The 23,301-nt window shown below is 38.2% G+C and overlaps 4 protein-coding genes across 7 annotated transcripts; 1 reads left to right on the top strand and 3 right to left on the bottom strand.

Moving 5' to 3' along the window:
* Positions 1–4,375: 4,375 nt before the first annotated feature.
* LOC132184255 (cyclin-A1-4-like) lies at positions 4,376–9,157 on the bottom strand. 4 transcript variants are annotated; one of them, XM_059597814.1, is made up of 13 exons: positions 8,975–9,155; positions 8,663–8,895; positions 7,532–7,961; positions 7,157–7,293; positions 6,944–7,036; positions 6,573–6,706; positions 6,392–6,467; positions 6,214–6,290; positions 6,084–6,117; positions 5,804–5,953; positions 5,556–5,690; positions 4,604–4,675; positions 4,376–4,558 (listed from the first exon to the last, which is right to left on the bottom strand). In XM_059597814.1, the coding sequence occupies exons 2-12, from the start codon at positions 8,864–8,866 to the stop codon at positions 4,604–4,606; spliced, it is 1,542 nt and encodes a 513-aa protein (XP_059453797.1). In that variant the 5' UTR covers positions 8,867–8,895; positions 8,975–9,155; the 3' UTR covers positions 4,376–4,558. The 4 variants fall into 4 exon arrangements, with proteins under 4 accessions (XP_059453797.1, XP_059453798.1, XP_059453796.1 ...); XM_059597815.1 differs by having other exon boundaries at positions 4,376–4,675; positions 8,970–9,155; XM_059597813.1 differs by having other exon boundaries at positions 4,376–4,675.
* Positions 9,158–10,386: 1,229 nt separating this feature from the next.
* Positions 10,387–14,068, bottom strand: LOC132185067 (glutamate receptor 2.7-like). The gene is made up of 5 exons (XM_059598895.1): positions 13,804–14,068; positions 11,851–13,124; positions 11,457–11,754; positions 10,953–11,350; positions 10,387–10,845 (listed from the first exon to the last, which is right to left on the bottom strand). The coding sequence occupies exons 1-5, from the start codon at positions 14,066–14,068 to the stop codon at positions 10,387–10,389; spliced, it is 2,694 nt and encodes an 897-aa protein (XP_059454878.1).
* Positions 14,069–14,403: 335 nt separating this feature from the next.
* LOC132185066 (uncharacterized) lies at positions 14,404–15,575 on the top strand. Its single transcript, XM_059598894.1, has 2 exons — positions 14,404–15,064; positions 15,154–15,575. The coding sequence occupies exons 1-2, from the start codon at positions 14,404–14,406 to the stop codon at positions 15,573–15,575; spliced, it is 1,083 nt and encodes a 360-aa protein (XP_059454877.1).
* Positions 15,576–15,639: 64 nt separating this feature from the next.
* LOC132184491 (uncharacterized) lies at positions 15,640–17,983 on the bottom strand. Its single transcript, XM_059598142.1, has one exon. It carries the CDS (start codon positions 17,913–17,915, stop codon positions 15,792–15,794), a length of 2,124 nt encoding a protein of 707 aa, XP_059454125.1. The 5' UTR covers positions 17,916–17,983; the 3' UTR covers positions 15,640–15,791.
* Positions 17,984–23,301: the final 5,318 nt, after the last annotated feature.

Below are 23,301 nucleotides of genomic sequence, written 5' to 3'. Positions count from 1 at the left end.
GGAGCGGGGCAGTAGCGGGGACCACATTTGACATCTTTCTCTGGGTTTTCATATTGTCAAACACAGACAAATAAAGTGCCGCCACATACGCTTAAGTCATCGGTTACTGTTTCGAAGGTCACAGTCTGTCAGGCTAGGTTTTAAGTTTTTAAAATATTTTGAATTTGAATTCAAACGGTCACTGGATCTGTCTTTGGTAACCTAGGAATACAAATAGGCACAGAATATCCTTGTCAGTCAGTCATACATACATAGCGGAACTCAAAATCCTTGTAAAAATTCATACAAAAAAAAAAAATCCGTGTAAAATAGGTTAGAAATCAAGGGCTTGTTTGGGAATAGAATTACTTCCAACATATTTCAACTTCTTTCTCTTTTTTTTATGTTGATTTGATACTACTAGCACTCAACTCAATTAAAAAATTTTCAATCAAATTAACAAAAAAACATTAAATACAAATTTTAAAAATCAAGAAAATTCGTAAAAAAAAAAAAAAAATGGTGGTAGCTAGAGCACCCCTAAGAGTCTAAGGGTGCCGATCCACCTCAACCTCAATAACTTTTTAGGGGTGGCAGAGAATCTAGGGGCGGCTAGAGCACCCCTAAGAGTTTATGGGTGGCTGATTATTAACTTTTTAGGGATGGGATCAACCATCCCGCCTGTTTTTGGGGTGGCCGATCTACCCTTGGAGTGGTTCAAAACCACCCCAATTTTTTTTTTTTTCTATTTCGTTTTTTTTTTGTAATATAATATATTAATTTTTAATTAGATTTTATATTCTTTAAACAATCAAAACATAATCTTAACTCTCTTTTTTTCTCGAATTTCGCAATTTTAAATTAAGTTATGTTGAATAGAAAAAATCGCACACCCAAACAACCCCAACTTTTAGCTAAATTTTATCTTTGTTTTTAATTATTTTTTTAATATGATATGGCAATATAACATGACTCTATCAATTCTATCTTAGATCAGCCTTTGTTTAAAAGAAATTCACTATATTTTTATCCAAAAAAGAAAAAAAAAAGAAATTCACTATATTTATTTTACAATAACTAATTTAAGAGTGAATTGACGGTTACGGCAGTATAGTAAAACGTTGATGGAATAATGATGTGGGTATATCTCATTACTCTTACTTATCACGATGTTGTTCGGTTTAATTTGGTCTTTTTTATCTAAGGACATAATTTTCTTTCAAACTAATCTGAAGGAAATATCCTCCAACCCATATAAAATAGTTCCAAGAGGTAGATCAATCGGCTGGGATCACGCCTAATGAAGCGGAGGTCACTAGTTCGAATCTCCTTCCCCCCTCTTGTGTGGACATATCAAAAAAAAAAAATAGTTCCAAGTATCTATAAACATTTGAGAGCTACATTAAATTCTTATTTTAAAGGAAAAAGATTATCTCCATTTCATTTGAAATGGAGAGGGAAAATGATCATCTCCATTTCAAATCCTCCATTTAGTGCATTAGGAGAATAATATTTTCCTTTTTTTGGGGACAATTTTTTTGGACAAATTTATCCTCCTAAATGCACTAAATGGATACTCTTCAATGTCTTCATTTCAAATGAAATGGAGAGGATCCGTTTCCTATTTTAAATAGGTTAGAAGATATTTCTTTCATACTAGTTGGAAGGAAATTCATGTCCTTTATTTAATGCATTACTCCAACTTATTTTAGACAATTAGATGAGATGAACGACTGATATTTATGAATTTGAGAAACTCAAATTTAAAAGGAATTGTAGGAGATTTACTCCAACATAAATCTCAGTCATTCATCACGCCTAAACGTCTAAAATAAGTCATGTTTCAGTATTTAATAAGGAAATTACCCTCGGAACAGGATCCTATCCATTTCAAATAAACTGGATAATATCCAATTAGTTATAGTATAGGGGTATTTTTGTCTTTTCACTTTTTGAGAGGACAAAAATATCAATTTACTATAATTAATTGAATATTATCCAGTTCATTTGAAATAGAGATGATTCAATTTAATAAGCCATGTTTCCTCATTAAATGTAGAAATGTGGTTAAGATTTATGTCTGAGATTTATTCTTAAAAATCCTAGAGCCACAAATAGGACACATTTCCCATTAATTATTTTTTTTATTAATGGGATATATGTCCTATTTATAGACTGGAGATAATCCATTAACGGAATATTCTCTAATCCAAAATAGAGTGGAGAGAGGATCCTATTCTTGGTCCTATGAGATCCCAAAACTCTGCCATCAATGACGCTAACTGAAGTGGGCCCTCAGAAGGCATATATTGATTATTAAAAAAACATGTATGCTGTAGTTGAATCAACAGTCAATATTAAATTTTAAAGTTGACTTATTTTTAGAAGCATTTAATAGGAGAGAGAAAATAAAAAAGAGATTTTGAAAAATTCAATCTTGACTATTGATTAAACTACAGCATACATGCTGTTATTTTAATAAGCATGTAAGCCAAATCCATATTTGATTAGTGTTGCTACCCAGATAATCATAGATGGAAAAACAGTTTCCTAAATTGAAAATTTAAGCAAAAAAAAAAAAAAAAACCAATCTTATTAGCGATTGTTGTGATAGAGATTCAAATGGAAAATACACAGCTCCTCTACTAGTCTGACTGTCTACTAAAAGCAGTCCCGTTGAAAAGAGATGAAACTTTTCACTATTCAGCCGCACAAAGCACAAGGCATAAACATAAAACCGCCATTCTAATTCAAATCAGGAATTATTTTGTTTTATTCTATGATTTTAGTGAGGCACAAAGCACAAGGCCCAAGCATCTTATAGAAAGAAAATGGACAAATTTATTTTTTTTTTTCTACAAGAAGGAAAATTATAATTATAAATATTTATAAAAAAAAAAAAAAAAAAAAACACAGGTGGGGTAGATGTGCAAGCCAAGGGAAAATGACATCTCGTTCAAACGAACTTCAATTTTATTCAGACGAAAGGTGGCAGACTGCATTAAATTGCACATCAAATATCGCCTACTGGAACGCTTGACACTGCTGCCACGTGAAATATTTATTTTCATATTTCATTCAAATGAACCCCAAGTTCTTTTGAACTAAATAACTCACATAGATGTATATTATTTTAATAAAAACTAACACCTAAATTTAACACTCTAGTTCAAACGCCCATGAGCCAAATTGCAGTGTATCTATTCACTACATAATTAGCCTTTATTTCTATATTTTTATAAACTTTATTTCCTTTATCTATATATATATACATAACAAAGAAACAACAAATTACAACAGTCAACAAAGGGTAGGGCAACCAAAAACAAAGAGGCCCCTAAACCATCATATCAGAATTGGTAATCCAAAAAAAAAAAAAAAAGAGGTAATGTATCAAATAAATGACGCGGAATGATTTCTTGGACCGACCACCAAGAAAACAGACCACCAATTAAGGCGGTAATATATAGTGTGTCAAATATGACACAACCAAAAAGTCTAGAAAAGAGCACAAAACTATAAAATTTCCGCACTCCTCTCCAAACCTCGAAGGATGGACATGAACAAACAGTGATGGTGGTAGTGACTCTTACAAACAAAAAAAATAAATAGAAGCAAGACTAAAAACTCATAATAAACAACAAACAAATAACATAAAAAAGAAATAATATTACACATCAGCAAGGTTGTTTGGGAAGGGGCTAAGGGAAGCCACAGCAAAGGCGGTCGGCCCTTACTCGCAGAAGCTTGTTGAACACACGCCATCGCATGATGGTCGAATGGAGATGGAGCTGGTGGCGATCTGTAGTGGAGAGGCACAGGAGTTCGATGAGGCAGTGCATGTGGGGTTGCAACTTCATGAAATGGACAGATCTAGTTTTGAAAAAACCAAATCCAAAGATTTCAAACAGCTGTCAGAACTGATACTTGAAGCAGATGGACAAGGCGATGACCAGACCAACTACGGAAGAGAATGAGACAACAAAGCTGTTGATGTAGGATAAATCGCCGTAGGCGATGGATAAGGCCTCCGATGAGGCAAGATAGACCTTAGACGAGGTATGTGGGGCCTCGTATGAGGCATGAAAGGGAAAGGGAGAGGAAAGAAAGGGAAAGAATCAGTAGGGAGGACGGAGGTGGAAGTCGAACCTTCCTCCTCCCATATAGCAAGCATATAATTTCAGCATAAACATTCCTCCTAATTCATTATCCACCAAGAAAACTTGACCACAAAAGATTTACCAATATAATTACGGTTCATAATCATCTTAAGTACTAATAATTCTTTTATCCTCTACTAAAATTTTTCTTATAAAAAAGTAAAGCTGCTAGCATATCGTCTTTTAATATTTTTAACAGCACATAAACCGATGAAGGAAAGAGGAAGGAAACCCACTAGAAGAAATGGTTCTCAATACATTTAGGACCTCTTACTATTTACTGAAAATTCAATTCAAGCGCAACAACTGTACAAGTGGTAACCTTTGTAAGTTACGTCGGAGAAAACAGTAAGATGAGAAGATCCCCTGACTACCAAACAGTAGGCACAGACCTACTGGATTCAAAACTTCATACATGCCTAGTTATGTGCAGTCAATTGAATTTCGCAGAGTGAAATACATGCCTAGTGGCTCAGTTCGTGGAAGAACTCCAGAGGTATTGAAGGAGGGCAGTGCTTCTTTGCCACGAACTTGTACTAACAAAGAAAGAAACAAGTCAGTTTAAACCAGCCCATATAAATAGAAAAAGAAAAAAAGAAAAAGAGTCCGTATGAATATCAATAAAAGGAAAAAAGCTACTTAATGCAAGTGATGAGATTCTTTTTGTGGCAATAATAATTTCAGAAATGATCTGTGGTAGCCCCTGCACAAGATGCAAACTTGCAAGACAAAAATGACCTGGACCCTCTAATTTGTAGAAAGTTTTGACCATTTGGATTAACCAGGCATTTGAGCATCTTGTGAAAATCAACAAATCTATTGAAAATTCGGTGCCCCTGCGTGGCCGCCATCATGGTGGTTGAGATGAGTCCACCATAAGGGCTCTGTTATGCTTTCCCAACAGTAAATATTTTGTTTAAAAATCATCAGCACAAATTTTAAATAATTGAGAAACATACTCCCCTCTATATGGTGATGTGATGCCTCTTATTAGACTAATGTGAAATGTTGATTAATGTTCATTATGAAGTAGACTAGTCCAGCACCTCTACTTCCATTTCAAAGATTGTACTACTTCAATGTAAGAACTGAAATATTTCAGCACATATGACCCTGTTTTCCATCACCGCACAAGCTTCATGATAAGACCAAGTGTCAGTTCTAGTCTTATACATCCTCACTGAGCACAGTGTGCCATGTAAGAAGGCATTCTTGTTCAATGCAATCATGGCAAACCATGTCACTAAAACTTTCGATCTTCATTTTCATTGAAACTCTCTTCTAGAAACTCAGAAAATTGATGAAGCCCAGATAAGCATACAAAGATCGATAATTGTAGTACAGAGTACTCAAAAGGGGCTGTGCTAACTGATTTAAAATCTGTGGTGTTGATGCAGAGAGAGCGGTTCTGCATACCTTATGCTGGCTGTACTTCTCCCTAATTGCAGGTAGATTAGAATTAGTGCCTTCACAGCACAGGCCATGTAGCGCCTTGACACACTCACTCAAATCAGAAGCTTGATAAAGTGTGTGATGCTTCAATGAAGAATTCTGTATCAGAACATATACAAAACCAAAATACGTTATGTAAATTTATCAGAAGAAACGGAATAGCCTGCATCTTGGCTACAAGCAAAATCAGTGTAATACTTTCTCACACGTACCCAGGGTTCTTTTGAGGGTACAAGTATAAATTTGGCCAAGAAAGTAGCAGAAGCAGCTATTAGTGACGGGGAATAACAAAGCATGCTATACTCTATAAGAGATAACTCAGCAAGGTAGTTGGCCAAGCACTCCAACTGCATTGTTGGAACCTAGGAAAAGTAGCAGGTACCATCATCACACGTGATGAAATGACCAAAAAATGTTCTTAAACCAGATAAGTCGTGCAGGAATGACATAAAACTGAGATACTAAAAGCAATCCAGTCCAGAAAATATATACCTCACTGGTAGCTTGAGCAACACAAACAAATCGCCTAAACAATTGTCATAAATCACAAATGTCAACATCCAAAGCAACATAAATCAACTCCACTTGGCATTTTGATGATATTAACAAAGGAAGCTATTACCTCAAAAAACATTTAGCTGTTGGGGCTGCCATTTCAAACTTCAAGTAATTCAGCACAGCAGATTCCATTTGCAAAACCTGCACAAATAACATTGGTCAAGGCTTATAGAGATGGGATAAATAAGAAAACTTAAGGAAGCATCTAAAAGTAATTCTGGCAACATAAAATGGAAGCAAACCTCGTCCTTGAAGTAGGTATTATCAGTTACGTAACAGAACTCATTCACAGTGGGCGCACAGATCTCCTCGTATTTACTGGCAACACAATCACAGCTCAAGTTGTTAATAAAACCTAGATAGGCAGCTCATACACATACAGCAACACACACACAGATCAGCACATCTACAATAAAATCTTACGCTGCAATCATCATGCACGCAACACCAAGCAATTGCAACCGTTGCCTATTCACCGAATTGCCAGAAAGATAACGATCAATGTAGTTAACTGTCAAAAATAGTGTATCAGGTAGAAGCCGGTACTCTTCAGCAACCTGCAGTTGACATTAGAAGGTAAGATAACCAAAAGACCAATATAACTGCACACTTATAACGGATATTTTGATGATATTGACAAAGAGTATTTTTATATTGCAAGGTAAATCACACTTATCAAGATATTTTGTGCTTATTGTGGAATACTCATAACCCTAAATTGTGGAATGGAGAAGGGGGCAAATTTCTTGATTATATAAATCACCATGGTAATATCATCACCCACCATAAATTACCTCCACAAGCCAATCAATCAGTATTGCACGCATGCTAGTATTAATGTCCTTCTGGATCCTTTCTATGAAATCTGTTGAAGGTCTTTTATTTGCCTAAAACCCCACGAATTTCAGTAAATCACAAACGGTGGAAGTTAGGAAAGAAAAATGGACTTTTAACGTGATAGGAAAAAATATTGCTCATTCTATACAGTGTGGAAAACTATGCTGAACCTCGGATACACGCAAGTGCTTGTAGATATCACAAGCAATGGTTGCACAGAACTGTGGGTCCATGAAATTGTTATCAATATCAACAACTTTATCCACTGTTTGCATCTCCATAGGTATACCTCTCTCGCAGACATACCCTGAAATCAAGATAAGAGAAACTACCTTAGAAAGGACACAACAAAATACCCCATATTTGCAATTTGCAGTCCCTTTGCCTTTTCTTTTGTTTGCTTAGAAGAAGCAAAAACACACACACACAAAAAAAAAAAAAAAAAAAAAAAAAAAAAAAGGAATCAATGCCCATGTTGACCAGCATTCAATATCAAATCCCTATTTACAACTTAAATGAGATCTAAATCTTTCTGAAGAAGAAACCTGCTGTTTCTGCATCGTCTGAAATGTAGAGACTGTTACTCGTCTTCCTCTCAATCAACGTAATTGCTGAAGCGTCCTCATTGTCAATATATTCAAATTGTGGACTCTTCAAGGAATCACAGGTAGACATGCTCTCATCCATAGAAACAGAACCACTAACTGATCCACTTGGAGAAACATCCATGCCTCTGAGTGCATGAAGTATGCTACTTGGAGAAGGAAGAACGGACTCCTGGCTACACGGAGCAGAAAGGATTGCAACACTAGCCATAGGTTGATCACTTCCTGGGAAAGATGTATTCTTGGATGGAACCAAGACATTTGATTTCAAGCTCGAGGATGCAGACAAAGTGTTCCTAGGGAAGCCTGTATTCTCATTGCAAGCAGACAATTCCTTCTTAGCCTTGGACATTTTAGCCACACATGGTACCTTCAGATATAACAATTAGTTAAATCTTTCTCTGAAATTTTAAATAAGTAGACAGTTCCTTCTACGTATGTGGCAATATGCTTGAAGTATTCAATGCCAAGGGAATTTGGATACCAAATACAACTCACCCTTTCCAAATATCAACGCATTGTTCATCTTTTAGAACAGAATCATTGAAAAATGAGACGTGCTATACATCCTCCTTGGTCCTCACATCATCCCACTTTTCAAAATCACCATTGAATCTATGGGTTCATGTGGGTTTTACATATGGGCCCCTTAGATCTAATGATGATTTTAAAAAGTGGGAGGATGAGAGAAGGACCAGGGAAGGAAATGAATCATTTTCCATTGAAAAATATGCAGTCACCACTCATATAGATACAATGTTTAGAATCCTATGCATTATTTACATGCATCAAAATTCCCTGACTTGGAAAGTAATGTAATCAAGAAATGGTCTGATTTCATTAAGAAAACGAGTTCTATTTACTTCTTAACAATGAATCATTTCTGAAACAACACAAGATCATTTCATCCTACCTAAAACAATAAATATTTGTGGATTTAATCAAAGACATTATCGTGAATTCAAACGCAATTAAACCATTTTCACAAAAAGAAAACATAGCCAATATGTATTAAATTCTCATTTCAAGAAGAAGAAAAAAAAAAGTTCAATTCAGAGAAACTAAGCGCACCAGAGGCTTGGACGAAAGGAGCGAGGTTCGTGAATTACTCTTAGACCCATTTCTTTGGTTAGAGACGTCCGCGAGAGCGGGTCGCTTCTTTGCCAATTGGGGCTTGGCCGCCCTGGTGACCTTCTTGATAGGATTTTCCGAAACCGAGGGCCTCTTGGTCGGATAAGATGAAGATGGCGGCGGACAGCGGTTGCGGGCCGACATCTCGGATCAAAACCCTAATCCGAATTGCCCTGCAAGAATGTCATGGCTTTATTATCTTGATCAACAACCAAGAAACCAAACCAAGAAAGGAAAGAGAACAAACCGTACGTAGTATGAGATTCTATTGTTGGAGAAATTAGGTTATGGTGTGAATTTTGGGTTCAGAGATTATTGACGGATTTTTGGATTTTGTTAATATTTTATGGAGGAAGAGATAAATAGAGCGGGAAAAGGTGTGGGTTTGAAAGGATGAGTGATCCTGACCGTTCGTTCAAGGAAGGAGGGATCTGGACCGTGTGTTGGGTGCGGAAATTCTTGCGGATATTTTGAAGTGGAGTGGGAAACTGCGCTTCGGTGCAATCTTCGTGAAGAGACGTCTTGTGGGGCCGCCTTGGTGGGGACTGATTTTGACGTGTCAATGAAATGCAGCGTAGATTTCAGTTTTTGGATTATATCTTGTCATCTTGTGTATTTTTTGCAATTTTATTCTTGAAAAAAAAAAAAAAAAATGTCACTGGTAAGGAGGAAGCTAGAAATTATTATGGACAGGGGCTAATTAAGATTAAAAAATAAAAATAAAAGGAGAAACTTCAATTACTCCCTAAATCAATGTGCGTCTTGCAAACACTCTTTTAATGTTTAAATTCTTTCACTTTAATGTATTCAACTTTTGTTTCGTTTCAGTTACCCAATTTCTTTAGGATTTTTTGTTCAGGATTTAGGGTGTGAAATACCTAAAATGCCCTTATTTTTTATTAAAAAATAATTGTTTTTTTAAAAAAAAAAAAAACTCTTGACCCGTGGGTTCACCAGTAGATCTAACCCACCCATATTATGGCCCACGAGTTTATTATTATTATATATTTAAAAAAAAAAGACAGGTGATGCACGGAGGGTCACCCGGTAGCCAACGATGGGTCACCAAGGTGATCTGCTGTGGGTCACCAAGTGACCCTCCGTGGTCAATGGGTCACTTTTTTATTATTATTTATAAATAAAGGTAGATTTGGAATTTTTAAAAAATTTAGGGTATAAAGTTTTTGAAAATTTTAAAAAATTTTAGGGGTATCTTTTGATTTAACTGCAGTATCTAACATCAATGGGGTATTTGGAATTAAAAAAAAGTTAGATACACCAAAGTGAGAGACTTTGAACATTGGGTGAGTGTTTGAAAAAGGCGAGAAAGTTCATGGGAGATAAGTAAAGTTTTCCAAAAAAAAAAAATTTTAAAAAATTGTTGCTACGGGCGGGTTGGCTGAAAAATGAGATGAATAGTATTTGAGAGTGAAAGCAACCGGTTCCCATCCCCGGCCACTTGTAGTTCACATGATAAAGTGTAGAAGCTATATAAAAATGTTGAATTTTGTAACATGCATTTAAATTTTTTATTAACGTTTTAAATTGTATCAAGCATCCAGTTTGGTTCCAATATTAAAAGAAAAATAAAGTGAAGAAAAAAAAAAGGAAATGAAATCAACTTGAACTATAGTTAATTTCCGATCAAATATACACTAAATGATCTAGTGGGAAACACCTTGTATAGCAACACCAACAGAGTTCTGCTCCATCTTATTGAGTTCTTCCGCAAGGTCTTTTGCTTCTGGGACAACAAAGCTCCTTCTTCCTCTTCTGTACCGAGCTTGAAATTTTACACAAGTTCGAGCAAGAAATATTACTGCCCACATCCAAACTCTATTATCTATCAATGTTGCTGGCATCAAAGGCATGTTCAGCTGACGTTCTCGCGCTAAACGCACCATGGTTATTAAGAATGCAGCTGCAGAAAAGGCACCTGAAATGCAAAATAGGCTGTAGAAAGGCTCAGGGCCTAATTCTATATCACCGTTCAAAGCAGTTGAAGAGGAGCAGTTATTAGAGGAGAGCAAGTATTTTTCTAGCCTTTGCATTTCCCCACTCTGTGTCACTTCAAGGATTGCCTTAGAAATATCAGTAGCCAAAGGAGAACCCTTTGGGAAAACCTGAGATATGAAACAAAGAATGCGCGTATAAGAAGTCTAAGGTTTGAATTTCTTTGAGTGTAAATAATTTTTTGGAGCCACGATTGCGGCGAAACAGAGGAGCTTACAAAGCCAAAGCCGCCGAGATTGAAAGTGGGTCCTGTTGTGGTGTAGCCCTTGCAGAATTTCGCAAGGAAAACTTTAGCATGTGGGACAACAAAGAAAGCTGCTGCAATGTCCCCTCTTTCAAAGGCTTCTGGATATTCATTTATGGAATGAAGGCTCCTGATATTCTCCGGCTTAAAATGTAACACATCGATTAAATATCTTACAATAAAAGAATTCCCATTACACCCAACTGCTGCATTTGTTATCTGAAGTGTCTCAATATCTTCCACAGACGGTTTAAACCGAGAAAGAGTGATTTTGGAAGTGAGGCTTGCTGTGAAACTAGCTGACACAATTAGAATCACAAAAAACCATGGCGCCAGAACAAAACGAGATAAACTGCTCCGTATTGGTTCTCCTGCAGAATGCAAATTAATGTAATGAAGCCATACTTAAAGCTTTGCAATGAAAGATGCTACTGTTAACTCAATGCAACTCAAATCTTATAAATGGTGGAGACTTACTTTGTACAAAGAACAGGACAGTGATGGAAAACCAAAGCATAGTTCCGATGCCTTCAAATTCAGGGTTAGTTCTATGTTCAATTAACCAAATTACGAATCCTACAAACAGGTGCATAGCCACCATCAGCAGCCACATTCTTTTTGTAAAAACTGTGATGAATAACCATGTCTCCTTCAGCTTATCTGGTTTTATGGTAACTATCATGACAAGTCCAGATTCAACATACGGCTGTGTAAATTCAGCATAATCAAATCGATATGCCATTATTTCTGTATCACCAACTGCTGCATCCAAACCCTATTTCACATATCAATATTAATAATAAAAGTGGCATGCCATTAGTAACAACAGAAGGCAACTATAAGCAAACGTAGTAACAAAAAAAAAAACCACCTTGAAGTAGACCTGTTTCACCATATTATCATATGAATCATAGAATGGAACCAAAACATAAGGCAATTTATAGGGGAGACGCTTCACAGCTGCTTGAAACACTTCAATTGAAAAACCTGTGATGAATGTTCTGTTCAAGTCCTGCTCATAACTCACTCTCACGAACTGATTGAAGGCACCCATGGCAGGAACCCCTATTTTCAATGGTTTCTCCTCATCACTGCAACTCCATCCCTTTGGAATTGTTTGAAGACCACCTGGCCAAAATATTGGGCCTAATACTTCAATGTTATCATGTTGATCACTGACATTCTTTGAGAAACCAAATTCTGGGGACCAGAAAGCTATCTCCCTGTAGCTTTTGCCAACCACATTAATGATCTCAAAAACTGGTAATTCTGATAATAATGTATCATTCTTGAAGCTCATTTTCCCACTTAGACCTTTGAAGTTACTAGACAAAATTCTTTCAAATAATTGCTCAGATGTAAGTGATTTTGTAATGGCCTGAGCAATGGTCCAAGCTGCATCATAAGCCCTGAGCGCAAAAATGCTTGGATTAGCATTCTGTTCTTCTGGGTACTCTGATCCATACTTCTTTCGGAATTTCATTTTAAATTGCTTGAAATTTTCATTGGAAGACACAAAACTTGTTTTGAAACCAATTACGCCCTGCATGTTATATGTAACAGAAGAATCAACAGAATCAAGAAGGCTTGCAATCTCATCACTTACAATCCATACATAGCCTTTTTCCATCATACCCATCTGGTTTGCCTTGTCGAAAAGCAAAATAGCCAACTCTAAAGAACACTGAACAATTATGAATACCCTGTTGCTCTTGCTCCGCAGCTTCTTGAGCTCTTCCTCAATGGTTGCTTTTGGGTCTAATAGATAAGAAGACAGAGAGGGTAAAGTTGAGTGGTGCTCAATCCCTGAGCCATCAGCTCGAAGGAAATCAGAAAGGAGGGTCAATGTTCCTAGTTCAGTTGAAAAACCGTTGTTGTTTTCGTAAATTGTTGTCACCTTTCGCCACCTGAAGTGGCCAACAATGGCGGCAATACACTTCATGTGGAGGGTGACATCGTTTGCCATTTGAATGGCAAATGGCGGTTGAAAGGGTACTACTGGTGGGAGTAGAGCCGGTGAATTTAAGGATAGGATAGGGATATCCTCAGTGGTTTTACCAATGCTGTCGGATACTAGAGCAATTTCCTGTATTGTCAGTGTTCCGATAATGGCTTGCACTTGTTTGCTTTTACTGAGATCAATTGCTGCAATAAAAATTGAAAAAAAAAAATCACTATGTAGTTTCACTTTATTAATAGAGTTTCTTCCAATTCAATTTAAAGGGAAATTTTCTTTCAAGCATAGATTTAGATTATTTATATAATTAAGTGAATAAGTTAAAACCATAAACATTATATATTTCTATGATCTTATTAAAAAAAACTAGATAAGTGAATCTCAACTCTATATCATATATAGATGTGACCTCAAAATGTTTTTTTTTTTTTTTTGACATGTCCGCGCAAGGAGGGGGGGGAAAATTCGAACTAGTGACTTCCGCTTTATTAAGCGTGGTTCCAACCGATTGAGCTATCTCTTGGGGACGTGACCTCAAAATGTATTATTCTGATTGAGCATCAACTTGTTTGTCAATGAAATCCTAAAAACCAACTTAAACTTGGTTTGATTATAAGATAAATGAACATAAATGATTTGTTCATTGAGAGAAGTTCTCACACGACACTAATTAAATGGATGGTCTCACATGGTATGCCGTTAATTAACAGGACGGTAAATTTACAAATGACGGGGATTTGAAGTTAGACAAAAACTTATAGACCCAGTTGTCGAAATTAAAAATAAACTAAAAAATAAAAAATAAAATAAAAAAAGAGATTAAATTGGAATAATCATATATCTCATTGAGAAGCTAGAAAAGTTTACCGGCAGAAGTTGCTTGTGCCGAATTTCCATGGGAATCTTTAAGTTGCAAAACCAGCTGCTTAGAACAACTCAAACGAAGCAAATCTTGGACGGCCAAATCCATGGCTACTTTCTGCTCCCTGCCCACTCGACAATTATAATAAAAAACAGCACCTACACTTGCAACCATTTTTGTTGTTGGACAGTTGTTGTCTCCTTCAAGAGCCATAGATTTTGATGCCACCGTTAATAGCAGCACCAAGAAGAATGAAAGACCAGGAGACATTTTGCATTCCATGGATTTTTCTCCTTCGAGAGCGAAGAAGATGGATGATGAAAGTGATAGGAGACTGAGTGAATTGAGTTTTGATAAAGAGAGGAGATTCAAACTCATACAAAGGAATACAAAGACTAATCTAACGGTTCTTCATCGAACGAAAGAGTTGACTTCGGAATCTTGAACTAAATCTTATTTGTATTTTCCCTTGTGTTGACTTTATGATTGCACCATAATTCACGGAAGTCAAAAATGCACATTATAAAACATCGATCATTGACTAACAAGCCCGCATATAGAAGAACAGAATTGAAGCAAGTGAAGAAAGAGATTTAGAGGAAGAAATGTATGGATTGACAGACGTTTTATGGTCCTTCTTCATGGGAGTTCTTAACTATCTTTTGATACGTTTCATCTGGCGCCGTTTTGTCAAACTGAATCAGCATGATTTTCCTTATGGGGTTTCGAGGAATCCTTTATTCAGTTGGGCTGATCATCCATCACTAATCAACGATGCAGTGGAAAATGGATCGTCCCAATTTGCTTTCACGGGCAACACATCAACGCCAACAAGATCAACGGTGTTGGTTGGCGATCATGGAGTTAAAGAGGCAGAGGATGAGATAATCTGGGAAGTTTTTCAGGGATCAGTAGAATTCATGCAGAAGATAAGGTTTAATTCTGTTATCATGACAGCTTTGCCTTTGCCAGGCCCTTCCTTGGGAAACAACTCTGCTTTCCCTCAAGAAGCCTATTTCGAAATCACAATACTAAATTCTCATAGCGATGATGACGATGATGATGAATCGGATGGCAAGATTAAGGAAGGTCATAGAATTAACAAGGTTGAAGAGTTGAAGATGGAAGGTGAAGAAAGTAGCAAAAGAGATGAAGCAGTGAAGCTGTCACTGGGGCTCACAACAGGGGGCTCTGCTCCATCAAAACTTCCCGGCACCTACCCAGGAAGCATCGGATTCAATTCCAACGGTTCTGTCCTTCTTGACGGTAAATTCTTTTCTGTTTTTTGTTGAATTTCTCTGTTAAGTATTGGGTATTCTTACATTACATATATTTTGTTGGGTTTCTTCTTTCAGGGATAAAACTTGTGTTTGATCCAAGGCAGAAGAAGGTGTTTTTCACAGTAGATTCACAGCTGCTGCATGTAGTCCATTGCAAGTGTGAAGAATTTGGGACTCAATTGTACCCAATTCTAGCAGCAAACACACAGATTTTGGTTGTGGTTAATATGGGACAAAGTCTCTTCAAATACGGGCCGGCAAATGCACAGCGGACACCAAATCCTTGCTTCATACGCCCTCCTCTAAACTCCCCTGCTGCTGCTATGGGCCATGAAGACAGCAGCAATCTCTTCTCAATGACATTTGATTCCCAGAGCCTTCATGCATATGCAATCAAAGGCAGCCAGAACAGCACTAATAAACAGGCAAAATGTTCTGGCCATGAATCTGAGGTGGAAGTACTTGAAATTGTCTTGGAAGACGGCCGAAGATCCTAAAACATGGTTTGACATTTTGCCGCATTGTGCTTTTACATATGTAATTTGATTGGGACACGTGACATTTAATGATAATTACATTGCCACATTGGTGATGGTATTTATTCAATCATATGAACATTTTGTACATAACACCAAAGGCAAAGGTTGCTCCTAGTCACATAATAGCGTAGCTTAGCTTACAAAGTGTAGAGATAAACATAAAAGAGATGAGAATTATGCAGCGTGACATTGAGGCTTGGCTGAGCCATGATTTGGCATCTCACTGAGCCAATGACAATCCTCAAACGCGCACCGTGGCCCAACTTTTACCCACTCCACGTCATTGGGCTTAATGTACATTGGCCCCCACGCAGGAGTCCCGTCCTCGAACGAATTATGCGTCAACCTCTTCAGATCAGAGCCGTCCAATCTCATCGTGAATATCTCACCGTAGGGCTGATACTGATGTGGGTTCGAGATTGGCTCAGCTGATATGCCCGCGTAGTCCGAAGTGAAAGCTATTGTTTTACCGTCCGGACTAAACGTCGGGTGGTTGGCCCTCCCACCGGACCCGCTCTTAAACAACCTCCTCAACCCGGTCCCATTCGGGTGGATCAAGTACAACTCGAAGCTCCCACTACCCGGGTCCTCCCGGTCCGACGAGAACGCGATCCAGTCACCATCCGGTGACCAACTACACATCGTGTCGGTCCAGGATCCCTCCGTCAACCTGTGGAGCCAACCTCTCTCCCCATCCACAGCGTCCATTATATACAGATTCTTATGACCCGAACGACCCGACCGGAACACCACCCATTTACCATTGGGTGAAGGGGAAGGAAAGGCATTGTTTTCGCCGTTGGTGGTCAACTTTTTGAAACCCGGTTGGTCCGCCTCATCGACGTTGATGGAGATGACATCTACCTCGGTTCTCTCTGAGGCAAAAGTGGGTCCCGTGCTAGTGTATACGACCCCTTTCCGCACTGGGTCCCATGCCGTCGAGAATGCGGACTCGCCGTACACCTGACGCCGGTCAGAACCGTCCCTGTTCACGACGTAAACCCCCGGGAAATCAACGTACGCGATCCGGTCACCCGCGGGAGAGAAAGAAGGAAACGAACCGTCGATTCTGAAGAGCGATAGCTCGGGTACGGGGCTCTGGAGGTTCTCGAGTAACAGCTGGGTGCTTGCTCTTCCATTCCTTTCGCCTCTGCACCGGTGGTAACCGACCCGGCTCAAATCGGACGAGATGAACGGGTTCAAGTGGTGAGTCTTGGGCGACACGGGACGAGTTAGCTCCTTGAACTCTTTTTTCACGAGGTCAAACAACTCTATGTGGCGAAAATTCGAACTGGGTCTCCTCGTAGCCATAGCAATGAAGTTCTTGTTCCCTGGTGAGGTAGCTGGTGTGAACGCGTGGAGACCCGGTGGGGTGATTCGCTCAACCACCACTGACTCAGTAGAAACCGGTCCCTCACTCGGCAAAGTCGCTCTGTAAATACTCCACCACTTGTCACCACCTCTCCTATGGAAGTACAGAGTCGATTCGTCCACCCAGCACGGCCACCCACCGTGTTCAACCAACTTCACCCGCCGAGTCCCGTCCCGAGTCAAGAAAACGTAGATGTCGGTGCTGAGCTCCTCGACGTCACCTTCCCAACCTATGGCTCCGTACGAAGCCACTGCTGTCCAAACCCCAGACGGAGACACCGCCGGGCTAAAGTCAGCGACACCGTGAGGGGTGAGCCTCTGAGTCAGACCCGTCGTTAACTCGGTCGAGTACACCGCAGCCGAACTCGTCCTCGGCTTGCCCGTATCCTCGTGAGTCGACACGTACACCAACAACCCCTCCGGGGTCAAACTCGGCCTGTCTTTCATCGAAATCCCATTCTCGCTCCGTGTAGAACCCAACAAAGGGATCTGAATCCGTTCGGGGACTTGGAGGGCGGACCTCGATCTGGTGCTGCGCGGAGCATCGTAAAAAACTTTGTCATAGTATATATGTGAGGTCCCGTTTCGCTCCGTGACGTAGATGAGCTGGATGGGAGCCGAATCGGTTCCGACCCGAGTCTGGATAACAGGCTGGTCGGACAAGAAAGATTGGAGGGAGGAGCTGGAAGGGAAGTGGCCATTGAAATTGAGCGATTCGCCGTCGGTGATTTGGATTTCGTTGGCGATCGAAGGTGGGTCAACGGCTGGGAGAGCGAAGATGTCAAAGGCGAATTCCGATCTGCTGCCAAGTGAAGCGAAGATGATGCTGGCGCTACTTGGGGATTCATTGGCCGCCGCTGCACATAATAAGGGCAACAGAAAATTGAGCCAGAAACAGAGATTGCGTTTGGTTTCCATAGTGACCATAGATAGTACAGAGGATCGGTGACACTGTCGAGGATCAGATCTGATGAAGCAGGTGTGGTGCAAGATAAGATAAAGCGATGACTAGGTCCCAAGATGACGGGGGCTGGGTCCCATCAATCTCACACGTGTGGATGTTGTGAGACGTGTGAATCTGGGTGGGGATGACTGGATATTTTGTCTTGGCTTTCATGGTGATAAAAGCCTGTACATATTATTTATTAGCTAGGGGGTAAAAGACATTATTATTAGCCAACAAAATGTTGCCACGCTATCTCGAATATCGATATAAGACATACTGTTTTATTGGTTTTATATTTAGAGCTTCTCGAAGAAAAAACTCTTAAAATGGCTGATATTGGTTTCATCGTCAGGAATTTAAGCATATGGATATGGTTAATAAATGCATTAATTTTCATTTGATTAGATTCTTGAAAATGATTTTGAAATTAATGTTTTCAAATGTTTGGTTGATATTTAAAAATTTAAAATATATTTTTTTCTCGGTCTCTTCTTTATATTTCTCTTAAAATCAAGCTTCTCAAAATACCACAATCCAAATAATTACAACGGTGACAACAATAACAAGTTCATGTCGCATGGTGGAACACCTGATTGATGATGTCAAGCTAAATTTAAATGTTTTCTCTAAGTGGCAAGTTAACTATGCACATCGGGAGGGGAATAGGGTGGCGCATGATTTAGCAAAAATGGCCCTTAAACAAGTCAATGATATTGTATGGAGTGAGGAGTGTCTATCTTATATCAGAGATATTATATTAACAGAATTGCTCTGTCAATAATTCATTTAATGAAAGATTATCAAGTTTTGATTTAAAAAAAAACAAGTTCATGTTGTGATAACTAAATACAGAGATATTGACATTCTTTTTATGTTTTTGTGTTTTTCTAAAATTGGTATATTTTATAAAATCATTGTTTCCAAATTTTGCCTGTGGCCCGTGTTTTTTCATTTGCAAATCATCATACTCTCTCTAGGAGTAGGCAAATTAATCGCCTACCTACCGACTAACACTTACCGACACCGCTTAACCAATGGATAGTAAGCGATAGACTTTTTATATTTTCGACAAATTCAGTTTGGTAGGCAAAATAACATTTTCTAATCGAACCGACTTTACCAACCGACTTTGCCAACCAATTTTCCATTTCTTTGCTTACCGACATTACTGACTGCCATTATCGACCGATATTACCTAACCGACATTACTGATCGCCATTTGATAATGGAACAAAAAGTTGGTGAAAATTTTGACTTTACTGACAATTGCCATACGAAATGTGAAAACCCAATTTTTGTAACTGAATTATCCGACCCTCACCCCTAACTCCCTCTATTTCACTCTCTTCTTTTACACTGTTGTGAGTACATTTGTGAATGTTGAGTTCTATGTTAAAAAAAAAATTTATCAAATATCTCATTAAATCATTTGCGCTTCCCTCTTCCCCTTCCAAAGCGACATGCCATTTCATCACAGAAAAAAAAAAAAAAAAAAAAAAAAATAGCAGAAGTTCTTAGAGAACTTTTGACTAAAATTAATGAACATAGGTCGATAGAAACTTCCTAGAGAAGTTCTCTCAAGTGAAAACTTCTCTCGCTGGTCATCCATTTATACTCTGTTTGGAGGAAAGAAGAACCTTCCTCCCCCTTTCCTCATCCTCATATCTCCTTCATTAAGCTCATTCTGTCCGATTTTGTTGGCCTAGAGTTTTCTCTAGATCTTTCTACCTCTTACGAGTCATTATTCTTCACCTCCCAATTATTTATCCCTAATTCTCCCAAAATCGCAACCTTGGCCCCTCCTCCACCGCCTTGCTACCTCCTTCGACCACCTACGATGCCTCCTTCTCCTAGATTTGCTTTGGTTTTCATATTCGGTTTTTTCAAAGCTTGATCCCTAACCCTTAGCCAGCTTCGCCCGATAACATGTCTCATGCTCCTCCGTCTAGCCTTCACGTACCCCAAAAAAATAATAAATATGGCTCTAATACCATATGTAACGACCCCGCCCTAAAAGATATGATATTGTTCATTTGGGCTAAGCTTGCATAGTTTTATTATTGGGTTTGCCCCAAAAAGCCTCATACTAATTAGAGAGAGCATATTTCATATAAAGACATTATTTTTTCCACATTTAGGCAATGTGAGACGTCACATGTGTTCCTTCCCATACTTCTTGGTTGTGCCGTCGTTATTACACTTTGTCAAACCGCCTTAACTAACAACCAATTTTCTTGGTGTTCGTGCAAAAAATCCATAGGGCTGTATCATTTATGTGATGCATTCCCTTTTAATTTATGTTTTCTTGCATGGTTTGATTGTATTAGGACTTACTTTGCCCTATGTTGTTGTTTTTTTTCTTCTTTTTTTTTCAAAATAGTAGGCCGAGAAGACCAATTGTGGCTATCCTATTTGGGCGTGACCATAATAGTACATATCCGCTGGGAGCCACACATGATGGGTTTAGATCATGAGAACCATAAGCGTTCTCCTAAGCCCAACTGAGCATAGTCTGACCTAACCCCACTAATGCATTAATGAGAATATAAAGTGACTAATACTAATCAGACATATATGGTGATTCTCCATTGCGGATATTCAAACTCACATCCTATTACATGCCCTAATTACTTTAAATTTTTTTTAAGACATTGAACCACTACCCTTGATGGTTCCTCTCCTCAACTTCCTCTTTTATTGTTGTTGTTTGCGGTTCGTCCTGCTCACTTAAAAAATAAAAAAAAACTAATGAACATTAATCTCATACGTACGTTCTCAAGTTTGAACTCATAAAATAGTCATAAAGTTTGGGATCTTTCGTAGAAAAACCATGGTTCTGTGAGGGTTTTGGGCAAACAAAAACAACATTACACTATACTGTTTATAGTTAAAAAAATTAAAAATGAAAATAATAATTGAGGTAAGAAAGAGTAATGCTGGTACCATCTTTTTATCATCTTAAAATCTTTATAAAGTTAATGCGATTTTTAAAATCATCATTGGATCAAAATTTAAGTGTGATCTATCTAAAATTTAATAGTGATTTTAAAAACCATATAAACTCTTAGAAGATTTTAGGAGAATAAAAAGATGGTATTTAGTATTACTTTATAGGAAATTAAAAAAGTGATATCGAGAAAAGTGTAAAATTTTGTTTTGTAATAATTTTTTTATTTAAATAGTAATAAAAAATAAATAATGTGATATAAAAAGTAAATGATGTGATTTAAAAGTGAAAATATTTTAATATTAATTTTTTTTTTTGAAAAAAAAATAAAGTAAATAGTAAAATAGAACGTGGTTTAGTTTAACGAGGAATGTGGTGTAGTTGTAAAGGACTTGGCCCAGTGAACGTCCCCAAGATATATGCAAACTTACTCAGTAAGTCACCAAGGAAGACCTGGTCAAATGTCGGAAAAAATTCCCATTTCCACCAACCCGTTCTCTCTCTCTCTCTCTCTCTCTCTGTGTAGAGCAATGGAGCTGAAGAAGAGCCTGTCATGGCAATTCTTATAAACCAAGAAAGACCCATTTGGTACTTTTGAGCACATAGATTTTGCTCTCACTTCTCTGCTCCTATTCCAATTTTTTCATCCGATCAGAACCCATTTCCTACTTCGTTTTGATTTCCAAGTTGAAGCTCCTGGTCGCTGGATTCAAACGGCGTTGTTTATTCACCTCCCATAATGTCACTCTTTTCAGTTCACTGATCCCACTAAAGATCTTCATCTTGTATAATGACTGGCTTCACAGAATCCGAATTCTAACCAGCCAATTCAAACCCCTTAAAAGCTGAAACCTACATTTCAATCTCTCCGCCTGTCTTTGTTCTGTTTTAGTTATTTAAATTCTCTCTCATCTTGTGGGTCATAATCATATTCTTTGTTTGTTCCCTCAAATTCTTGCAATGAGTTTCTTGAGGCCTTCTGCATTGTACGAGTTACTTATCACCTACTCTTCGCTCCGGTGGATGCCGTGCCAGAGCTGGGGGTTTCTCCGATGGCCGGGGCTGGAGGGGTTCATGAGGCTTTTGGTGGTGGTGCTTTTATGGTCTATGCTTTCGGAGATACGGCACATACCCTCGTCTTCCATGTACCCAACTCTTCGTGTTGGTGACAGGATCATTGTCGAAAAGGTAAAGTAAAGCTTTTGACTGTGTTGCTTCTGAGTTGATTTATTTATAATGACTATTAGTACAAACGTTTTGGGAGGTTTTGCTTCTGCATGAATGGAAGAAATTAGTGATTTGCATTGTCTTCTATGATATTTGTTAAGGTGGATGGCCATACACTATAACGATCATAGCTTTAGAACTTTGATGAATGATTTTGCAATTCTACATTTAAACGTTGTAGTTCAATTTCCCTGTGACTCTGTGAGGTAATCGAACTTTGGTGGCAGTAGGAGATTAATTATCCTACTTGAGGAATACAAGAAATGAAATACTTCATGTTGTTTCACAGGTTGTGTACAATGAAGCACAATGAAAACAAGGAGTAGATTTTAAATGTCGTTATGTTGGATGCTGATTTTTCTTTGTGTATTTTCATGCAAACATCATCATTTACATGCTTCTTTCAGTGTGAGGGAATGCCTAATCTTGCAAGTGATTCCCCTTTGTGGTAGTGGACGCACCACGCTACTAGCAACTACCGCAAATGATGTCGAATCTATATTGTTATTTCTTTGTTATGCTTTCCTTTTTTAGGCAGCAACTGCCAATGCAGCACCGCTTTTGTGACTAACACTATCTCCACCATCATCAGAATCATCTATCATCATTATCTATATAGCCACTAGCATCTTGGAAGCAAGACAGGATTTCTCACTGACAAGCTAATCCAAAACTAACCATATCTATTAGAACTTGTGCTCTGCAAGATTGTAGTGATTTGTGTATACTTCATCACCAGTGCTAGGTTATTCCACTTCCATGGGCCATATTGAAATCTGAACTTCTTTTACAATTTTAGCTTATTTAACCAAACTTGGAGTGCATCATGCTTGGCACAAAACTTCTCTTGCTAATTTGCATTACCTTTGTTGACCTTGTCAGGTGTTCCTCATCAGATTTAGTTGATGACTACCTAGTTCAGTTAGATACCTCAACTTGTAGCCATTTAATATATATATATATTTTCCATACCTGTAAAATTTTGATCGGGTCCAAATTCGACAGTGACTCACTAGAAGCGGATATACTCAGATTACATTTGTACCCTCAAATTAGTGTAACTGGAAATTTTGAGCGATATTGCTTGAGTTACTTTAAAAGAGTTCCCCTTTATGTCAAGGTTACTAATGCAGTATGGTGCAGCAAAAGGGCTAAGATTCTTCTTTAGTTTTCAATATATGGCTCACTGTACC

The sequence above is a fragment of the Corylus avellana genome, chromosome ca6 (assembly GCF_901000735.1).
Source record: "Corylus avellana chromosome ca6, CavTom2PMs-1.0".
Classification (NCBI taxonomy): Eukaryota; Viridiplantae; Streptophyta; class Magnoliopsida; order Fagales; family Betulaceae; genus Corylus; species Corylus avellana.
Note: the sequence above shows the minus strand (reverse complement) of the source record. Positions and strands in the feature narration are given on the sequence as shown.